The 20,762-nt window shown below is 39.3% G+C and overlaps 1 protein-coding gene across 2 annotated transcripts in view; it reads right to left on the bottom strand.

The window, feature by feature from the left end:
• The window catches only part of LMBRD1 (LMBR1 domain containing 1), a 134,373-nt gene extending 115,402 nt beyond the window's left edge, over positions 1 to 18,971 (bottom strand). Inside the window, exons 1-3 of one of the 2 annotated variants that reach the window (XM_059400176.1) lie at positions 18,715 to 18,971; positions 11,679 to 11,855; positions 917 to 977 (exon numbers count right to left, since the gene is read on the bottom strand). In XM_059400176.1, the coding sequence (XP_059256159.1) occupies positions 917 to 977; positions 11,679 to 11,855; positions 18,715 to 18,792 (316 nt within the window). In that variant the 5' untranslated portion in view covers positions 18,793 to 18,971. Of the gene's footprint in view, positions 1 to 916; positions 978 to 3,550; positions 3,602 to 11,678; positions 11,856 to 18,714 lie in introns of those variants that run through there. The other variant, XM_059400177.1, reaches the window with a different exon arrangement.
• Between the last annotated feature and the right edge of the window lie 1,791 nt (positions 18,972 to 20,762).

Here is a 20,762-nt window from a genome sequence, read left to right as displayed (position 1 = left end):
AGATTTTATTTATTTCAGAGACATAGTGAGTAAGAGAGCAAAGGGCGGGGGACAGACGGAGAGAGAGAGAAAGAGAGAAGCAGGCTCCCCGCTGAGCAGAGAACCAGATGCGGGGCTGGATCCCAGGACCCTAAGATCACAGCCTGAGCCAAAGGCAGACGCTTAACTGACTGAGTCATCCAGGCGCCCCAGCACTTACACACTTTTTTAAAGACTTATTTTTATTTTAAGGAGAGAGAGTGAGAATACACATACACTCAGGGGAACGGGGCAAAGAGAGAGGGAGAGAAAGAATCCAAGCAGATTCCTTGCTGAGTGCACACCTGACATGACTGAATTCCAGCACCCTGAAATCATGACGTGAGCTGAAATCAAGAGTCTGATGCTTAACCAACTGAGCCACCCAGAAGCCCCCACACTTACATACTTTTATAAAAACACAAGTCTTATGCACATTCAAAGAGAAAATCTGGGAAACACTTAGGTGCTTACTATAAAGCTTTTGTAATTGAACATTTAGGAAGGGAGAGGGAAGGCCTAATCAACCAGAATCCCTTAAACTGGCTCTGTATAGTACAATAAAGTTGATGTTACAAACTCCCTGGGGATGTCTAGAATGTCTAGAAAACTGAGATTTTTAAAATCAAGAGCGCAAGTAGAAAACTGGTATTGTTAACAAAGGAAGACACTTGAGATTTAAAGTAACTTGACTCAAACTCCAAAAAGACATTACAAGTGAGCTTAAATGAAGCAAAGTAGGTTCAAAGTTTCCAGATTATAAGAATGAAGGCTGTATTTCTTACTCCTGGCGTTGAAACAATAATCACAAGTGTGGTATCAAAATAAATGTTTATACACAGCTTAATTCTACATCTTGGTTAGCAGCCCAGATAAGAAATGAAACTGAAATACTTACTGTAGTAACCATATAACACAGTGTCCTCAATCTGTCTGCTGACATTAGCATTGGCCCAGTCCTAGGATAAAAGGAAACAATAGAAATATTAATGAAACATCCACTTGTTTAGCAATTATGATTAAGTTTTAATATGACAATGTCACAAGTGTATCATCAACTCAACCAAGTCTGTGCCTTCAATAATTGAGAAAACAGATAAATAAACACACAAATCTCAATAGATAAATGCTGGGATAAAATGACAATATAGTTCTATGGAAACTCATAAGCAGGAGGCATCTAACTCGGCCTGAAGATCAGGGACGGCTTCCCAAAATGACTCTAAAGTGAATAATGAAGGAAGAAAGGTCATCCTCAGAGAAAAGGAGAAAAAAACAGTAGGAAGGATGAAAGAGAGAAGAAACACAAAGGAAAGTTTGAAAAAAACTGCAAGCAGTTAAATATAGATTCATTATAGCTGTTAGAAGGTAAGAAAAAGCTGGTGGAACAAGGCAGAGAAGGACACAGGTCTAAGGGACTCATGGAACATGCCAAGTATTTTTGGACAGAAAATAGTGATGAATTTCTATACAGAGAGTGAAATATGATTTGTATTCTAGAAAGAAAATATTTGAGCACAACATATTTTTTTAAAAATATGTAAAAGAACAATCTAAACTTCTTTGCATTCATCCCACACAAGTATTCTTTAAATTAGTCATTTAACTTAGAAAACGTAATTCAAATTAATCTTGTCAAATAGAAAAAATATCTGTATACTAATGAATCAGAACTCAGGTTATAATGGCAAGTCTTTTTGTCAAATGTCCTAAACTTTATGCATATGAAAAATTAAACCTGGAAAGTCTAAGTGACTACTGCTATTAAGTATTAGTATCCAGGTCATCTCTTTCCTATAAACACTTTAAGAGCTCAAAACGGTATCAACATCTCATTACACTGGCACTTAAGGAAGGATATCAACATTTTAATCTCCTAAAATAACTGGTTTTTTCTTTTTTTTTCACCTACAATGAACTCTAAGCAAGGAACATCTATGAATTTCTTACTGACAAATTCCTAAAAGAACAAAAATGTGGAAAATCCAAATTTAGCACTACAAAAGCAAAATCTTGACAGAGAAAGTAAAATAAAAATAGTACTTTTCCGATAGCAATCAAGATTATAAAAAAAAAACTTAATAAGCTAAATAAAAACTTTGTTAACTCTTTAAAGAAAACTAAATTATAGAATATTAAAAAAAACTAAATAAATCGGAAGTCACATGTTCCTACATGAAAAGATTATAAGTAACAAATCCCTCCAAATTAACCTATAAAAACTATATATACTGTCGATCCAAATCCCAATATACTAAGAGGCAGAGTATTTTGACACGCTAATTACAAAAATCATCTGTAGAACATATAGGCAAGAGCTAGGAAATTTTTTGTAAAGGACCAACTATGAGGAATTTACCCCATTACTAGATTTTATTAATAAGACATAAAAATCTATTATTATAGTAACCTTTCATTTACCCAAGTGGCAAAATTTAAAACATGTTATTAATGGCAAATGTAGAGGGAAAGTCATCACCTACACAGCAAGAAAAATCGTCTACGATCTAGACATTCTAGATTCTAAATCCTAAATCCTAAAAAGAGTCACACAAATCAGGACAGATTAACAGTAAACAGATAAGTTTTAAAGACAAACAGTACCATCTAATGAATGATCTTAAGAGCTCTTACTGGGTTGCATAACAAGCTACCAAAATGGGGTCTCCCCTTCCCATACAGTAGGAGGAGCTCTTCCCATCTCTATTACTCACAGGATTAAAGGGGCCCAAAGTCTCTAGGTGCTCAGCATCTGGAATGTCCAAGCACCTCATGCACCCTTGTATCTAAGTTCACGCCACCTGGCACCCAAGTCCATACTGTTTACCTATCTGCAAGGCCATTCTCCTTGCCTTGTAAAAAGGGAGAACCAAAGAAGGTAGAGGTACCTCTGCTGAAGCACCTGTACTTTGGGAAAGCTCACCTTACTACAGAATAACGCAGAATATCAAAAATTTAAGAACCTGTGAACTTGCTGACCCTAATCCTCATAAATTCCAGCTTATATCAAATAATGTTTATTGTTCCTTTTGGTCCTAACCCAGCAACATTCAATGCAGTGTTTTTTAAAAAAGAAATTAAGAAACAGTAATAACTAGAAACAAACTAAATGCCTGAGGAGAAACTGTATAGACATTAAAAACAATGAAATCTGTATAAACTGGTATATGTAGATATCCATGAAGTACTTTTGGAGGGGGGAGCCACAGAATAAACTACAACTAAGAGTTTCAACTCGTGCAATTTTTGCCTAAAAAATAAAACATTCATACATATATCCATACATATACAAAAACAAAAAAAAAAAAATGGAACAGTGCTTTTGCCAAATGGAAAGCACTAGAGATGTTTCTGTGCAATAACTGGAAATTTTTTCATCAATGATTCAAGTATCCAAAGAGGTATGTACATAATCAAAACTTCAGTTCCTAACAGTTTCTTTAGTTACTATACATGCACAAAACAGAATTCTAAAAAGATTTTTGAGAGGCGCCTGGGTGGCTCCATCATTAAGCGTCTGCCTTCGACTCACGTCATGATCCTGGGGTGCTGGGATCGAGCCCCGCATCAGGCTGACAGCTCAGGGGGGAGCCTGCTTCTCCCCCTCCCTCTGCCTGCTGCTCCCCCTACTTGTGCTGTCTCTCTGTCCAAAAAAAAATAAAAAATAAAAAAATTGTGAATCTTAACGATTTTTTGAAACAGAAAGAAATTCACCTATTCCTGCACAAGCTACCTTCCAATTTCCAAAATAGTCCCATAAGGTATTAATGTACCCACTGAGAACTACTTTAAGTTAAATTTAAAATTAAGCAAGACCCCAACCTCAGAAAAAAGTTCAAAGAAGAAAGAATGTAGGCTTTTTAAAGCCAAAGATTCACTGACACTTAGAACCTTTTACCCTGCAAGTTCTTTTTTGTTAAACCAAATCTTACAGTAATAAGAAAATATTAACATTACTATTTTAAGCCTAAAAATATGCATAGAATATACAACATCATTCAAGTACTATTAGTGCATTTGGCTTTTATACCCTGTCTTGCCTCCAAGGTACATACTGTCAAAAGAGCTTAGTTTATGAAACCTTCCTCCTTTTACATTTTGAGAACCACTACACCCTTGATACATATTCTAGACCACGGCCTCCCAAATTAGAGACCAAAAGAAACTACAGAGTGATTTAAGACTGGAAGGGTTGGAAGAAAAAGAATACTAGAGAATATTAAAGAATATTTCAGATGAAAGGGAAAGAAAATAAATTCCACAGAACACAGATGCAGTGGGTCATGTATGTAAAACTTACTTTCCTATTCTTCAAGATGACTTTTAGAAATGCTCAGCCCAACCCAAAAGTATACAACTCACCTCAATTTCACCTGATATTCTCACCTTAGACCAGTGGCTTTCACTCAGGGGTGACTTTGTCCCCGAGAGGGATTTGGCAATAGAGTCCCAGGAGGTCAGGAGAGTGTGGGTGTACTAGCGGCATCTTACGGGTAGAGGCAAAGATCTGCTGTCTATGATGCCCAGGACAAAATCCACAACAAAGATGAACCAGCACAAAACGTCAACGCCTAAGAAACAGTGACTTTGAGGTCCCTAAAACAATCTGGAGTCAAAAGACAGGAACTAACTCAACTTACTACCAAATCTAAAACCTACTTCCATCTGTATTCAAATGTCAGTCCTTCCTTCTGCCAAGTACCTATACTCCTATTTATAGTCACTCCTTTCACATTAAGACCTCCACCCTTTTGCTTTCTCAAAAACACTGTACCTGCAATACTATCTTGTCTTCCCTCTAAAAATTTCTCCGACTCCACTGAATCCTTAAGTAAACAAACCCTGGTAATTTCCACTAAACACAGGGATATACACATAACCACCTCAAATAAAAATACCCGCCTTGGCCCCACTTCTTACTCCCTTAGAAAACAGAAGTTCTAGAAAAGTTTTCAGCATTCCCTATCACTCTGTCCACAGTTAACACACTCCAACCCTAAAACTCCACTGAAATTATTTTCTTGTTCTTTGATCACCACTGACCAAAACCAGCAGTCACTTCTCTACCCCTCTCACTACACCTCTCAACACCACTCCCAACTCCCTACTTGACACCTCCACTTGAATATTTAGGATAGGCACTCTGAAGGTACTTTGTCCAAAATACAGCTCTTTTAACATGACTTAAACATCGTAAACAATTTGGCTCCCGTCTTCCTCTTGAACTTAGCTGGTACCAAAGTGAAACCTCCAACACTACACTTCAGCCAAATAGGCCAAACTCACCTCTGTCTAAAAGCTTCTGTATTTGCTGTTCCCTCTCCCTTTCACCTCTGGACCTTCACCTAACTGGTTCTTCCTCATCCAGGTCTGATCTCGAGTAACCTGTTTCAGCAATTTGGCCTTCCCGTACCCCTATCTGAATTACCCAAAACTTAGACTTCCATAGCAATCTGTTATATTTCCTCATAAAACGTATTGCTCTAAAGTCAGCTTGTTTTGTTTACTGTCGGCCTGATCTCACAGAATGTAAGCTCCATGAAAACAGCAGCCTCATTTATTAATCTCCCGCACCCATGGGTGTCAGGTATATTCTACGCTTAATAGGTATTAATAAATGTATTTAAGCTGCAGTGAAGAATACAAACTTCTAAGACACAGTTTGAGAGTACAAATGAGGCAATACTGGAGAGTTAAACCCAGACATCCAACACCAACATGCCATGAAGAGAGATTAATCATTGGAGGAAGGGATTTAGATATGAACATTTTAGCTGTCAAAACACAAAATGTTTCAATGCCGTATCTTAACTACTAATTTTTTTTTTAAGATTTTTATTTATTTGACAGACAGATCACAAGTAGGCAGAGAGGCAGGCAGAGAGAGAGAGAGGAGGAGGCAGGCTCCCTGCTGAGCAGAGAGCCCGATGCGAGGCTCGATCCTAGGACCCTAGGGATCGATCATGACCTGAGCTGAAGGCAGAGGCTTTAACCATTGAGCCACCCAGGCGCCCCTTAACTACTAATTTTTTTAAAAAAATGTTTACACATTGTATAAAATAAAAAATACTTATTCATGATAATGTCAATTTTTAATTTTTTTTGTGACTGTACATTTTGTGTTATATCATTATCCAAAGTTATTGGACAACTATATAAGACACTGTAACAAAACACTTACAGCTATTCTTTAAGGTTTTTTGTTTTGTTTTGTTTTGTTTTTTAATCTGAAAAGTTAATTGTTCTGTAAAAGAACTAGAAACAAATTATCTGGCTAAAATTATTCATAGTGCCATGTGTAGAGAGAAAAAAAAATGGAAAACAACTCATGCATTATTACAATATACCCCTGCCATAAGGAGGAAGAGAAAGCAAAGAAGGGAACTAACAAAATAGAAAGTATTGTTTACTACCTGGTTATAGGAAAGCTTGAGCACCCTCCATTCACAATCACTGACATCTGCAATTTCCAAGTAATTTATATCTTATAAACAAGACTACAATCATTTAAAGACTTCAAAATACTGGAGATGAAAATGGATAAAATGAATACATATATTCATTTAGGAGTAAGAAATGCACATCATAAAAATTAAGATAAAATGTAATTCATTATAGAAAACAATTACCAACTTGTACATTTCTCCTAAGTAATAAGGAAGGATAGGATAGGTTAAAGCTATTATGGCATACTTTTACTCTAATATGGCTGAACTTACAATTGTGGTATGAAGTCTGAAGAACTAATTCTTAAACATTTGTATTTGTTTTTCTTTCACTAAGCACCTCAAGAAATTTCATCAGTAACTCTTTGGAGAAAATACTTTCTACAAATTATTAGGAAAAAGTTTTTTAAAAGTCCATTCAGTTCTACTTTTAAGCATTAACAAAGATGCCCTTCAAATGAAAACTCATGAATTTCACTAGTCCCCCAGCCTCTCACCTAAAAAAACAAAGAGAAAGAAAGGGAAGAAATGTTTTAAGATACCAAGAAAAAAAGCATCAAAGTATTGGGGGGCAAAAACTGATATATTATCTCAGCTCTAAAGTAACTAAAAATAGAACAAAATAGAGATAAGTAAATGCAAAGTAGAAAAAAGGAGAACATAAAATTAATAAATAATCTGATAAAGAAAGAAGTCTGTAATAAGTAGAGGAAAAAACTAACATTTTTCTCTTGTAATTACTGGTACCACATTTACATTAAGCAAATATAAAATAAGCACATTAACTACAGTTATACATTTTCTTCCCTTAGGGAACAGTTAATAAAACATGTGCCCTAATTTTTTACAGGTTAATAGTTTTGCTTTCGTAGTGGGTGAATTCTCAAACTCTTGCTCAACCAAGTAGACTGCATCTCACAAACAAAAATTAGTACCCAGTGACTATTAATTTAAGCATAGTCCCAAACAACTATGTAATCTAAGAGAAAGTTCAAAATTTCATGAAAATACTTAGAAATTTCAAAGAAACATATTCCCCTACAAAATCTAAACAAACCAAATATTATAAATTCAAAACGAAGAAATCTCCTATTCAATCAATAATTATATAAGGGATAATACAACTTCTATATCAGATCTATCTATCTCTGTATCTTTATAGTACCCACTGAGAATATATATATATATATATATATATATATATATATTCTAGTGAACAAAGAGCTCTGAAGCCAGATTGCAGAGCTTCAAATCTTGGCTATAACACCTACAGGCTGTATAACCTTAAAGAGGTTACTTTACCTCTCCAGACTTTGGTTTCTTATCCGTAAAAACATGGATAATACTATACCTCACAGGGTTGTTTGGGAGGTTAAAGAGTGGTAATATATTATTAACCACTGAGAACAGGATCTGACAGAGTAAATATTCAATAGATGTTAATTATTATCTTCATATAGCACTTGGCACATGCTAAGTGCTCAACTAATACTTGCTAAATAAATGAGCTAACTGGGGTGCCTGGGTGGCTAAGTTGGGTAAGCACCTGACGGGCTCAGGTCATGATCTCAGGATGCTGGGATTGAATCCAGCATTTCAGGCTGTGTGTTCAGTGGGTCAGTTTGTTCTCTTCCCTTTCTCTCTGCCCCCCCCCCCCCATTGCTCATGCTCCCAGAAAGGGAAGGTACGTGCACTCTCTCTCTAATAAATGAAGTCTTTTAAAAATAAATAAATAAGTAAATTAGTAACGTACAGTAAATAACTAATTTTCACAGCAATCATAATATATCTAAACCTAACTACAAAAATGTTTTCAAATTTTTTAAGTCCAGGGGCATCTGGGTGGCTCAGTGGGTTAAAGACTCTGCCTTAGCTCAGGTCATGATGCCAGGGTCCTGGGATCAAGCCCTGCATTAGGCTCTCAGCTGGGAGCCTGCTTCCCCTTCTCTCCCTCTCTCTGCCTACCTCTCTGCCTACTTGTGATCTCTGCTAGATAAATAATACGATTTTATTTAAGTCCAACTGGCTCAATTCAGGAACTTATTTTGGAAGCAGGCAACACTGCGTTATCTGAAATAATATTTCATTCAAGTATTTAAGTATCTACTTTGTGCTAAACACCTGGGATACATCAATAAAGAAGACACAGTTCCTACATCAAGAAACTTAAACTGTTGGGCGCCCAGTAAGTTAAGCAACTGCTTTCAGCTCAGGTCATGATCCCAGAGCACCCAGATCGAGTCCTGCATTAGGCTCCCCGCTTCATGGGGAGTCTGCTTCTCCCTCTGACATTCTCCTCTCTCATGCTCTCTCTCACTGTCTCTCTCAAATAAATAAATAAATCTTATTTAAAAAAGGAAACTTAAGCTATTAAGAAACTTAAAAACGGCTGCTGGGAAGATGGTGGAGTAGGAGGACCCTGCACTCACCTCTTGCCACATGGCCATCTAGAGAACACCCACATGAGCATAAGTAACCCAGAAAATAACCAGAAAACTGGTAGAACAGACTCTCTGCAGGCTGACATAGACAAGAGGCCACAGTGAGGCAGATCCACCCCCTCTGATCACTCTTGGCAAGATCTCCTCAAAGCAGTGCCACAAGCTTGGCAGTGACAATGGTCAGCACCACCCCAAAGTGAGTCCTGCTCCAGGGAGAGGGGAGGATAACCACACACCAGTCTGAGTATGAGCCCAACAGTGGGCTGGGGGCAGGCAGCTGGTCTAACTGCAGGCCCCGCCCACCAACAAAACCTTCCCTGGGGCGGGGGTCTAGGGGGGGTTGGGGGAGATGGGACAACAACACAGGGAAAGTGCCTGAAGTTTGGTGCTACTTCATCAATGGTAAATGCCTGGTCTTACTCAATTCAAGCCCAAGGCAGCCCCAGACTGGACCACTAACACAACCAGCACCAGACTCTGCCCACAATTGGCAGAGAGCCATTGCAGGCTGAACTGAAGGCAAACAAAGCTCCACCACAACGGTAGGACATCTTCGTACACACATCAGAGACTCCCCTGAAGCACCATTTTCTGGTGAAAAGGAGACATTACGCTGCAGAACCTCTTCTTCATGAAGCCACTACTCTCAAGTGCGGGAAACATAGCTAACTTTCCTAACACAGAGAAATAGAGACAGCAATAAACAAAATGAGGAGACAGAGGAATGTGTCCAAAATTAAAGAGTGGAAGAAAATAAGAGCAAGAGACCTAAGTGAAATGGAGATGAGTAATATGTCTGATAGTGAATTTAAAGTAATACTCATAAAGATACTTGCTAGAATTGAGAAAGGAGTGCAGAACCTCCATAAGATCCTCTACTAAGAGAAGGTAGACGTAAAAAAGAACCAATAGGTGCTATGGGATTCACTAAATGGAAATAAAAATAGACTACCTGGAATAAATAGTAAATAAGAGGAAGTAGAAGAACAGCAACCACCTGGAGGACAACAGAGTAATGGAAAGTAATCAAGCTGAGAAGACGGGAAGGAAGAAAAAAATACACAAAATGAGAATAGACCCAGGGAGCTCAGCAACACTTGTCAAGCACAACAGTTGCAAGATAGGGATCCCAGAAGGTGAAAAGCAAGAAAAGGGGGCAGAAGATTTTGTGAGGAAATAATAGCTGAAAACTTTCTGAATCTGGGGAAGGAAAGAAAAATCCAGATCTGGGAAGTCCCCAACAAAACCAACCCAAAGAGTTCTACACCAAGACACAAAGTAAATAAGATGGCTAAAAGTAGAGACAAAAAGAATTTTCAAAGCAGCAAGAGAAAGGAAAGCAGTGACATACAAGGGAAACCCGATATGGCTATCAGTAGGTTTTTCAGCAGAAACTCTGCAGGCCAAAAGGAAGCAGCATGATAAATCCCAAGTTTTAAAAGGTAAAAATCTACAGCCAAGAATACTCTATCCAGGAAGGCTTTCATTTAGAATAGAAGGAGAGAGTTTCCCAGAAAAACAAAAGTTAAAAGCAAAATGAGCCACGTCTCTCTCACACATAATACCATCAGTCTGTGGGTCCCAAATTCATAGTCCAGCCACCCCCCTGCCCGAGTCAGCATGCATGGCCTGCCCCCTGATCAATGCCAAGTCAGCATACCTTCACTTCACATTGCCAAGCACTCAAACTGGCACTCTTCCCCTCAAATTTCAGTCCCTGCGCTCAAGTCTGTGCACAAAAGGTGGCATAATTATAACAGCAGAACAAAGCAACCAAAAACAGCGGTACTACTTATGTAGAATGTATGATGGATAAAAGGAGTGTGCTAGGCTGAGAACATCTCCAACAAGCACATCAAAGAACAATACACACGGTATGATTCTGGTTAGTAAAAGAAACAAACCTGGGAAAAATAAAACAGGATGAAATCAGAGAGGGAGACAAACCATAAGAGACTCTTAAGCATAGGAAACAAAATGAGGGTTGCTGGAGGGGAGGGTGGTGGGCAGATGGGGTAGCTGGTTGATGGGCATTAAGAAAGACACATGATATAATGAGCACTGGGTGTTCTAAGTTAAGTGATGAAATCACTGAACTCTATCTCTGAAACTAATAATACACTATATATTAACTGAATTTAAATAAAAAAAGGAAACCCCCAAAAAAGAAACTTAAAAATATGTTAATTGAAAGGGAACACAGAAACCTTCCAGTTCAACACCCTTCATTTTAAAAATGAAAAACCTGAAGTCCAGAAAACTTAATTTAGCCAAAGATACAGCCTAGACAGTAAAGAGTTAAGACTAGAAGTCACATCTTGTAACTCCCAGCTAGCTTAGTGGTCTTTTCTGCATACCATACTGACTCAAAGTACTTGATATGAAACAGATTGAGAGTTTGATCCACCACTAACAAAAGCCCTGCTAAATTATTTATTATATTGCATTAATGTAAATCAACTCAAACTTCAAGAGAGCTATAAGAGACACAAAAATAAACTATTGCGATTACTTAATATATTTTCAGATCAACAAAAGGGATTCTTCACATTTGGAGGGTTGGTGAATTAATAGTTCTTAAGTCAATTAACAGTTTGTTTCTAGTCTTCCATGATGGTTGTCCCATTCTCAGTTTCTATGCTGCATTTCCACTTGCATTCTTTCCCTGGAGACAACAATAAAAGCACAATATATACTGGACTGCTAAACTTAAACACTTAATTGCCAAGAACTTGAAAGGGGGAAAAAAATCACATAGTATGACAGTAATTACCTTAAATGTACCATTTTGATTTTTCATGTAAGAAACCAAAAATATATCCACTGGAAGAAGTGCTGATGTGATAAGTGCAATCGCCAGAGAAAAAATTGCCGTTATGGTGGAGACAACTTCACTTTCCCGCTGACTTTGGTATTTACGAACATATATCCAACAGAATGCCAAAATAGCCTGAAAGAGAACAGAAAGAAATGTTTTGTTACTGCCCTATGTATTCTCTACACAGAGGATAGTATGTGTTTGAAAGTTTCCAATGGGAAACTGTCAAATGAAGGTTCTTTTAGATATGTAAGGAATGTGTACTACCTCTTATAAACTGGTGCAAGATTTATAAATTTTCAAAGCCCATTTCATGAAAGCAGCACAACTTCACTTAGATGCAAAGACACATACACACACAAAAGTTATTGATAACAATGCTCAATTACATATATCCTCATTGAACCTCATTAATGTTTTCATGCAACATCATAGTTTTAATTAGTTTTGAATAGTTTTTACCTACAGATTTCTCCAACCTAACAGAATATAACTTGAAGTGAAATTAACTTCTGACCCATTTTGACAGTTTAAGAATACCATTCAGCTAAAGATTAACTGCCGATAATCACCATGCAATTAACACATTATACTACAATTCAAATTTTAAAGGACCTTAAACAAAGAAAAGTGAACATTTAAAATAAGTACACATGCACTGCAAGGAATTTTCCAGCGATAAAAATACAATCAGTTGTATTAAGGATGACAACCTCTAATCCACCAGGTACTCTTAATAGTTACCAATGCCTTTCTAATGACTAACAAGGAGTATAGGACTTTACTCGCAATTCTCCAACTTTAGGGAGTATCAGAATCATGTGGAGGGCTTATTATAGTAGAGAATGCTGGGACCCACACCCAGTTTCAGATTCAGTGGTTTGGAGCAGGCCCAGAAAATCTGTATTTGTAACAGCCTTACCAGGTAAGGCTGCTACTGGTCCAGGAACTACATTTTAAAAAGCTCTGCTCTACTCAAATTTAGGGAATTGCATATAGGTACTAATCAGTAATTCTTAGCCTAGGTTGTGTAACAATCACCTGAGCAGTTTTTTAAATACCCTTAATGCCATCCCCACAAACCAATTCAGAGTAAAGCTCCTCCAAGCAATAGCATTTTAAAAGCCTGAGGAGGAGCACTGGGGTGGCTAAGTCAGTTAAGCGACTGCCTTTGGCTCAAGTCATGATCCTGGGTTCTGGGATCTAGCCCCATGTTGGGCTCCCCGCTCAGCAGGGAGTCCACTTCTCCCTCTGTCCCACCCCCCACCACCCCTGCTCATGTTCTCTCTCTCTCACATAAATAAAATCTTAAATATATAAAAAGTAAAACTAAAAAAGCCTGAGGATTCCAATCTGAGCCAAACTTGAGAACCACCGCTATTTGTTTCCCATTTTATTGAAATACAGTTTACAAACAATGTTACATTAGATTCAAGCCTACAACATAGTGATTCCACAATTCTACTCCCTATGCCATGCTCACAAGTGTAGCTACCAACTGTCACCACACATTACTACAGTATCACTGACTCCCATGCTGTACCTTTCATCCTCAGGACTTACTCATTCCGTAACTGGAAGCCTGTACCTCCCACTCCCCTTCACCCATTTTGTTCATCCCCTCCCCTCCGGCAGCCTACAGTTTTGTTCTCTGTATTTATGGCTCTGTTTCTGGTTTTTTGTTTTGCTTTTTATATCCCATTTGCAAGTGAACTCATATGGTATTTGTCTTTCTTTCTGACTTATTTCACGCCCCGGGTTCATCCATGTTGTGGCAAATGACAATGGAATATTACTTAGCCATAAGAGAGAACCATTGCTTTAAATAAACTCTATTAAGAGCTCTGAGACAAAAGTATTGTTTTGTCCTTTCATTCTTGAACATTCCTTTGTGGGTATCCTGTTCAGGAGCAACTAACAACAGCAGCTAATTTGTTTCACAGCTTCCAAATTCCCCTATCATAATCAAGATGTAAGAACAGCTCCACCACCACAGAAAAATCCCCCTTTGTGCCTGTGTAGTTAACCCCTCTCTCTCTACTCTCCACCCCTGATGACCACTATTATCTGTCCCTATAACTTCTGCCTTTTCCAGAATGTCATAATGTACTTATATAGCGTATGGTCTTCTGAGTGTTCCTATATAGCTTCTTTCACTTAAGATTTTAAATTTATCTAGGTTGTTTTAAATCTATATTTATTTTAAAACTATCTAGGTTGTTTCATGTAATTCCTTCATATTACTAACATTTCAGCTGGTGTCAGAACAGCAGGAAAAAATAAAGAACAGACCATAGACTTTGGAACCCCAATGTCGGAAGAAAAAAAAGACCTAGGTTCAACTTCTGTCTACTTACTAATTTATTTTAGTTTGGGGAAATTATTTTCTCACAAATTTATATTAATATTTTAATGGACTTTTTTAATGAATTCACAAATATTTAAAACATTCCTCAAATTATTCTGAAGCCACTAGAAGCTGAGCTTAATCATTCTATCCTTAGCAGAACCTGACACAAAGTATTCAATAATTTTTTTGATGGATTTCAAAAAGATCTGCACTTTTACAAAGTTTAAAGTGATAGGTATTACTGCAGAAGAAACTGTTTGCCAATACCAGCCAGACAAGCAGGGAAAGGGCAACCAGCCAAAATAGTTAAGCCAAAGGATCCTGAACTTTTTGGTCTCACAATCCCTTTATATTTTTAAAACTGAGAACCCCAAAGAGCTTTTTGTTTATATATTAAATCTATCAGTAGTTACTGTATTATAAAATAAAACAAATGTCATTGTCTATAAAATAGTAATAAGAATACGTCATAGCAGGTTATAAGTATTAAATAAGATGTAAAGAGTTTATAGCACAGTGCCTGGCCACAGTAACTGCTTCCCAAATAGTAACTGTCATATGAATTGCATATGTCCATATATATGAACAAAATGTCATATGAAAGATCATAGGAGCATTTCATAAAAGAAATATGTGATTTTGCTAACAATCATAAAGAAAGGTTTAGAACAAGCCCCAGTCCCTCCCACAAAATTTTAATTTAATTGGCCTGAGTATTAGGATTTTGAAAAACTCCCTAGTTGGTTTTGATGAGCAGTGAAGGTTGATGACTAGGGCAGAGGTAGGAATGAGAATATGTTTCTTAAACTAATGAGCATATATACTGCCTGGCATCTTGTTAAAATGCAGATTCTGATTCAGGGAGGCTAGGGTCTTATATTTACTATTTCTAACAAGTTCCCAAGTGATGATCACTTTAAGTAACAAGAATAAACTTGCTTTACAGTAATGAAGACTCTGTCTTATATAGCAAAAGGGAATGTAATTGGGGGACTTAGGAAGAAACCCTTAGATTTCGTAAAAGAGACAAAGTTAGATTATAGAATTGGAAGGACCAAACCTAACCATTTCCCATGTGGCAGAAGACACTGTATAGTCCACTCTGTTTGCCCAGGATCACTCAAGTAGTCAATCTTAGTGTTCTGATTCTTCAGTAGATTATTGGCAGCAGTTCTCAAAGTGTGAAGTCCTCCAACCCCTAGCATTCCCAGAACCTTTTCCAAGGATTTACAAATTGAAAACGATGCTCATAATACTAAAAAGTCATTTGCCTTTTTCATTATGTTGACACCTGCACTCATGCTGCGTAAGTCGGTGGTAAAACTGCTGACAAATTAAGCATGAATCAAGACAATAGCACCAAATTGTGCCAGTAGTTATTTATATACTTCACTACCCCCTCCACACACACAACTTAAGACTGATCTTAATGAAGCTGTAAAAATTAACTTTATTGAACTTCAACCCTTGAATCTTTTCAATACTCCATGGGGGAAATGGTGAAGTATGCATTGGAGTTCTCCAGCTGCACATCAAGGTGTGATGGCTGTCTCCAGGAAAAGCATGACCAAAGCCACATAAGACATTCTATTCAAGGAATATCACTTTTAAGTACAAGTGATTATGGTTATTCAGACTTGGATATCTGGCATATTTTGTTGAAATGAACAATGGACCTATCACTTCACAAAAAACAATTGACAGTATCTGTTCCCAATGATAAAATTTCATCCTTTCAATGAAACTCAGAATTTTGGAAAACTTGTATCCATTATGGCAAAGCTGACAGTTTCTCAATACTTATTTCTGCGATATTTCTTCTGACAAGATCAGTAATATAATTAATGGGATATTTTGTTATTATGTAATGAAATATATCCATATTTGGAATATCTGCATAACTCAGTGAACCAGATTTTCTAAATAATCAATGCTTCATGTTATAAAACCATGCATGGGCAAAAGATCCAAAGTGCGAAGTGGACCAACAAATTTTAACGTAACAGAATGAAAAGTTTAATGATAGGGTTTCAGATTCCATTGTTTCAACTAACCTTTAGAAAGTTTCCAGTTACTGAGTTTTGGTGTAGTACTTAACAACATCCACAGTTACCTAAAAATTACTCCTCTGCTTCCAAGTACATATCACTAACATAGGATATTTTTCATTTACTTCAACCAAAACACTCAAAAAACAATATACAAGCAGACATGAGAATCTAGCTCTCTTCTAATACGCCAGGAATTAAAGAATTTTGCAGAAAATTAAATAGCCCTTATTACTAATTTTTTCTGCTCCAACATCTAGTTTCAAACTCCTTAATTCCCTTCTCATTTTCTCTTTTCCTTCTATACTATCACCAACTTCAGTACCTTCCCTTCTTCATCTATCCAAAGTCTACCTCAATTCCACTTCCTTCCAACATTGCTCTCTACTCTCAAGTCCTAGCTCATTTATATAATCATACTTTGGTTTTCAGTACTTAAAATACCTGTTTTAAGAATTTTTATTCTTGGGGTGCCTGGGTGGCATAGTCAGTTAAGCGTCTCGCCTGCTATTGGTTTCAGCTATGGTTGGGATTTCATGATTTCAGGGTCATGGGATCTAGCAGGGCATGGGGATCCACACTCCCATACTCCGCGGGAAGTCTTCCTGGAGTTTCTCTCTCTCCCTCTGCACTCTGCCCCCAACCAAATAAATAAATAAATCTTTTTTTAAAAAGTAATTTTTGTTTTCCCATTATCTTCAGGCTCTCTTTTTTTTTTTTCCTTTTTTAAAGATTTTATTTATTTGACAGAGAGATCACAAGTAGGCAGAGAGGCAGGCAGAGAGGGGAAGGAAAGCAGGCACCCTCCTGAGCAGAGAGCCCAATGTGGGGCTTGATCCCAGGACCTTGAGATCATGACTTGAGCTGAAGGCAGAGGCTTTAACCCACTGAGCCACCCAGGTGCCCCTCTTCAGGCTCTCTTTTTTTTTTTTTTTTTTTTTAAAGATTTTATTTATTTATTTGACAGAGAGAAATCACAAGTAGGCAGAGAGGCAGGCAGAGAGAGAGAGGGAAGCAGGCTCCCTGCTGAGCAGAGTGCCCGATGCGGGACTCGATCCCAGGACCCTGAGATCATGACCTGAGCCGAAGGCAGCGGCTTAACCCACTGAGCCACCCAGGCGCCCATTCAGGCTCTCTTAAAGGCCATTTTGTTTCCATCCTCCCACAATTTATAGCACGACTCACAGACATTAAACATTTATTAACTGATAACTGCCAAGATACTCCCACTAGACTTTGATACTCATTACATACTCATGTGTTTTTTCCTAAACCAACCATAATTAATGGCCTGAAAAGTGACCTCCTGAAGTACAGGACTTGATGGGCTTTGGGGCCAAGGCCAGCCACCCTTTACTGTTTCCATTTTCTCCACTAAGAGGAGTAAAGTATGCTGCAGTGTAAAGGCAGTATTATTTTCTGGGAGAGTGATGGTAGCAAGAGATAACTTTCCATAAGTTTTCACACTTTTTAAATTTTTTTTGGTCAGGGGAAAAGTTTCTGCTGAAACATTTACCAGCAAAACACACCACTTACTACCTAGGTTGCAGACACTGCAGTGGAATCTAACAAATACAAGCCTTGATTTCTGTGTTTGGCGGTTGATTGTTTTTTGTTTGTTTGTTTCAGTAATGCAAAGCAGCAAAATACTCTGGGTCACAAAGCTACAACAGGACAGGATAAAGACAATGAAGAAAGAGGGCAAGAACGGGGAAGGGTATGGAAAGAAATAAATTGAACCCCCAAATAAAATAAATCCAAGGGTTTTAATATGAGACAAGGAAGTAAAAACTAGGCCACTGGGGCTACTGAGGCCCACGTTTTGATCACTAGATAAACAGAATTAAGATGGTCGGCAAAGAAAGCACCTGAGTTCTGAAACGCTGTAGTATATACACCCTGATACTGGCAGTAAAAAGGACTACAGATCTCTCCCCTGCGTAAATTTTTACATCCATCAAAAAGACTCGAAAGGAATGTGAAACCTGGAAGTCAGAACACCTCACGTCATCAAGGCAGAATCGCACAATGGGTAGAGAAGGTTGGAGACTCAATAACCCCAGGGGTAAGGAACACGGACAAAACCCCTTTCAAGAAGCAAAGAGGCCCCCCTCCAGCTCAAGGCCAGCGGCTACTGAACTTGCGAAGATCAGGCGCTGCTGCCCCACACCTCGTGCTCACGTCTCACGTGGGGACTTAGAGGCTACTTCTCCCTTCTCAACCCCCAGGGTCTCCACCGTCCCCAAACTCCACCCGTCCCGGTGCCCTGGTCGGGGATAAGGCCAAGAGTTTCGAGAACGGAAACCTGCAACATTAGACGTCATCTGGGAAAAGACAGGAAAGGCGGCCGGAAATCAGAGAATCAGTGCCTCCCTTCCCCACTCGCAGGGCAACCCCCGCCCCCGAACAGAGGAGCGTGCCCCCCCCCGCCCCGCGCCCCCCGCCCCGCGCCCCTCCGCCACAGTCCAAACTATAACGGGGGCGGGGCGGAATGAGGAGGGTCTCCCGGGCCCGGAAAGGCCAGCTACAGGGCCGGGCCCGCCCTCTCTTCCACCAGTCCAAACACTGGGAAAACTACGAGTACCTCCCCTACCAGTAGTAAGAGGCCGAATATGCACCAGCCGATCACCAGCTCCGCCGAAGCCGCGCCGCCAGGCGCCGCCGCCGCCATCTTCACTTCCGGCCCTGACTCCTGGGGCAGAGGGGGTGGGGAAAGGGGAGGGGGAAAGGGGAAAGAGTGCGAAGGACTCTGCGCCCGAGCACCCTAAAGGTTAAAGGGCCTGAGGGGGCGGAGCAAGTAGTTGCCAAGGAGACCCAGCCCTCGAGCGTCCCCTGGCGTTGAGCCGAGCAGGGGCGGGGCGCGCCCGCGACGCCGTGACGTCACGGCGCTGCCTGCTCGGGAGGTGATGAGAAGGCCCTCTGCGAGGGTGGTGGTGTACAGCACAGCAGCCTCGTTGGAATACTTGAATCGGACTAAGCGAATGGGCTGGAAAAGTGAGGGGACTCCACGAGGGCCCGGATTGGGTTTTTTCTAGAAATTCAAGCCAACATTAAGGAGTTTTGACTCCCTCCTGGAAAGGAAGTTCAGCCTAATGTCTAAGACAGAATGGACCATGTAGTTGCACCCTCACTGGGTTGTAGTTGCACAGCTCACTAGGTTCCATTCCTCACTAGGAATGGACATCTGAAGAAAAACCAAATGACTTTCTAATCTGCTGGCATTGGGGCCCAACCTGAGTAACTATTTGGCTGGATGTTGCCTTAGCACATCATGTTGTAGCCTTTTTACTTAGCACTATACATACCTGTGAATTTCAGTAATGACTTTGTGAACATATTCACGGTGAAACTGCAGGCTTTCTTAATATTCATAAATTAACAAAACTGCGGTAGGCCATAATGAGGCAACGGCATGGATAGTTCCTGGGATAGCTTGCCTGGGTTTCCTGGAGTGGGGGTCCTTAACCACTGGGGCGGTATTAAACCACTAAATTGAAAAAAACATAACTTGTAAATCAAAACAGAACTTCGAGTGAATCCTATCATCTCTTTACGATGCATTATGTGGTGGCATTAGGTGCCTAAGACCTACTTTTGCTGAATCCTGAAGTAGGAAAAGGAGAGGGAAGAAGGGAAAAGGAAAGAAGGAAATAGAGGAAAGAACGATTTTGACATGAATTGGTGCCATCATCAACTGGCTTCATGTTCTCTGGACCTACAAATGTTTGATCATGGCTTTCTTCTGTGGAACATTCATTTCTCCAGTAACCTCTTTCCTATAGTTTCGTTCAAGTGCATAGAGACATCTCTAATCCAAGTGGTCACATAGATTATTTCACCAGTTGTCAGGCATAATGTGGTATTTCTTTGTTTAAGATTTTATGTGAAGTAATCTCTGTGCCCAGTGTGGGGCTCAAAGGTCAAGAGTAGCATGCTGTATCAACTGAGCCAGCCAGGCAACCCTGTGGAGATATTCTGCCTCTTTCTGCTAGTCTCCTAATCCTCTCTTAGGGCCTCCCTTGGCTAGAAGGAGAGGTCTAAGACAACCCCAGACCAGTGTTCTCCCTATTCCCCATGGCCCTAATCCCCCCTATTGGAACTGATTGGGCATACCTTGCATAACAACGTTTGGAAGCACATGCCAATCTCAATATTTCTGTAGTCTCCAGCTTCTACCGTCAAAGCAATCGGTGAGCCTAGTAGTAGGTATTAAGGAGGGCACGTATTGCATGGAGCACTGGGTATGGTGCATAAACAGTGAATATTGGAACACTGAAAAAATTAAGTTATTTTTTTTTTAAAGCAATCAGCCCTTCTTGGATATTCCAGGAGTAAGCCTGCACTCCACAGTTTGCTGTACTTTTCCCAGGCCTGAGTCAAGTACAATCCCTCTGTATCTCTCAATTGTGGGAAACATATTTCAAATCTCCAAGTGGCTCCCATGAGACCTCCCTTACTAGCCTAAGGGTTAGATGGGAACATCCTAGCCCAATATTTCCACACCCTCAAACGCACACTGTTCCTTGTGGTTAAAGGTGGAAAATCCACAAACCAGGAGGAACAGGTCTCATGAAAGAAATCTCTTCAAAGGAAGGAAGGAAGGGGTAAAGGAAGAGAAAGAAAGAAAAGAAAAAAAAATAT

Source organism: Mustela nigripes, chromosome 5, assembly GCF_022355385.1.
Source record: "Mustela nigripes isolate SB6536 chromosome 5, MUSNIG.SB6536, whole genome shotgun sequence".
In the NCBI taxonomy this organism is placed as follows: Eukaryota; Metazoa; Chordata; class Mammalia; order Carnivora; family Mustelidae; genus Mustela; species Mustela nigripes.
This window is presented reverse-complemented; position numbering and strand designations above follow the sequence as displayed.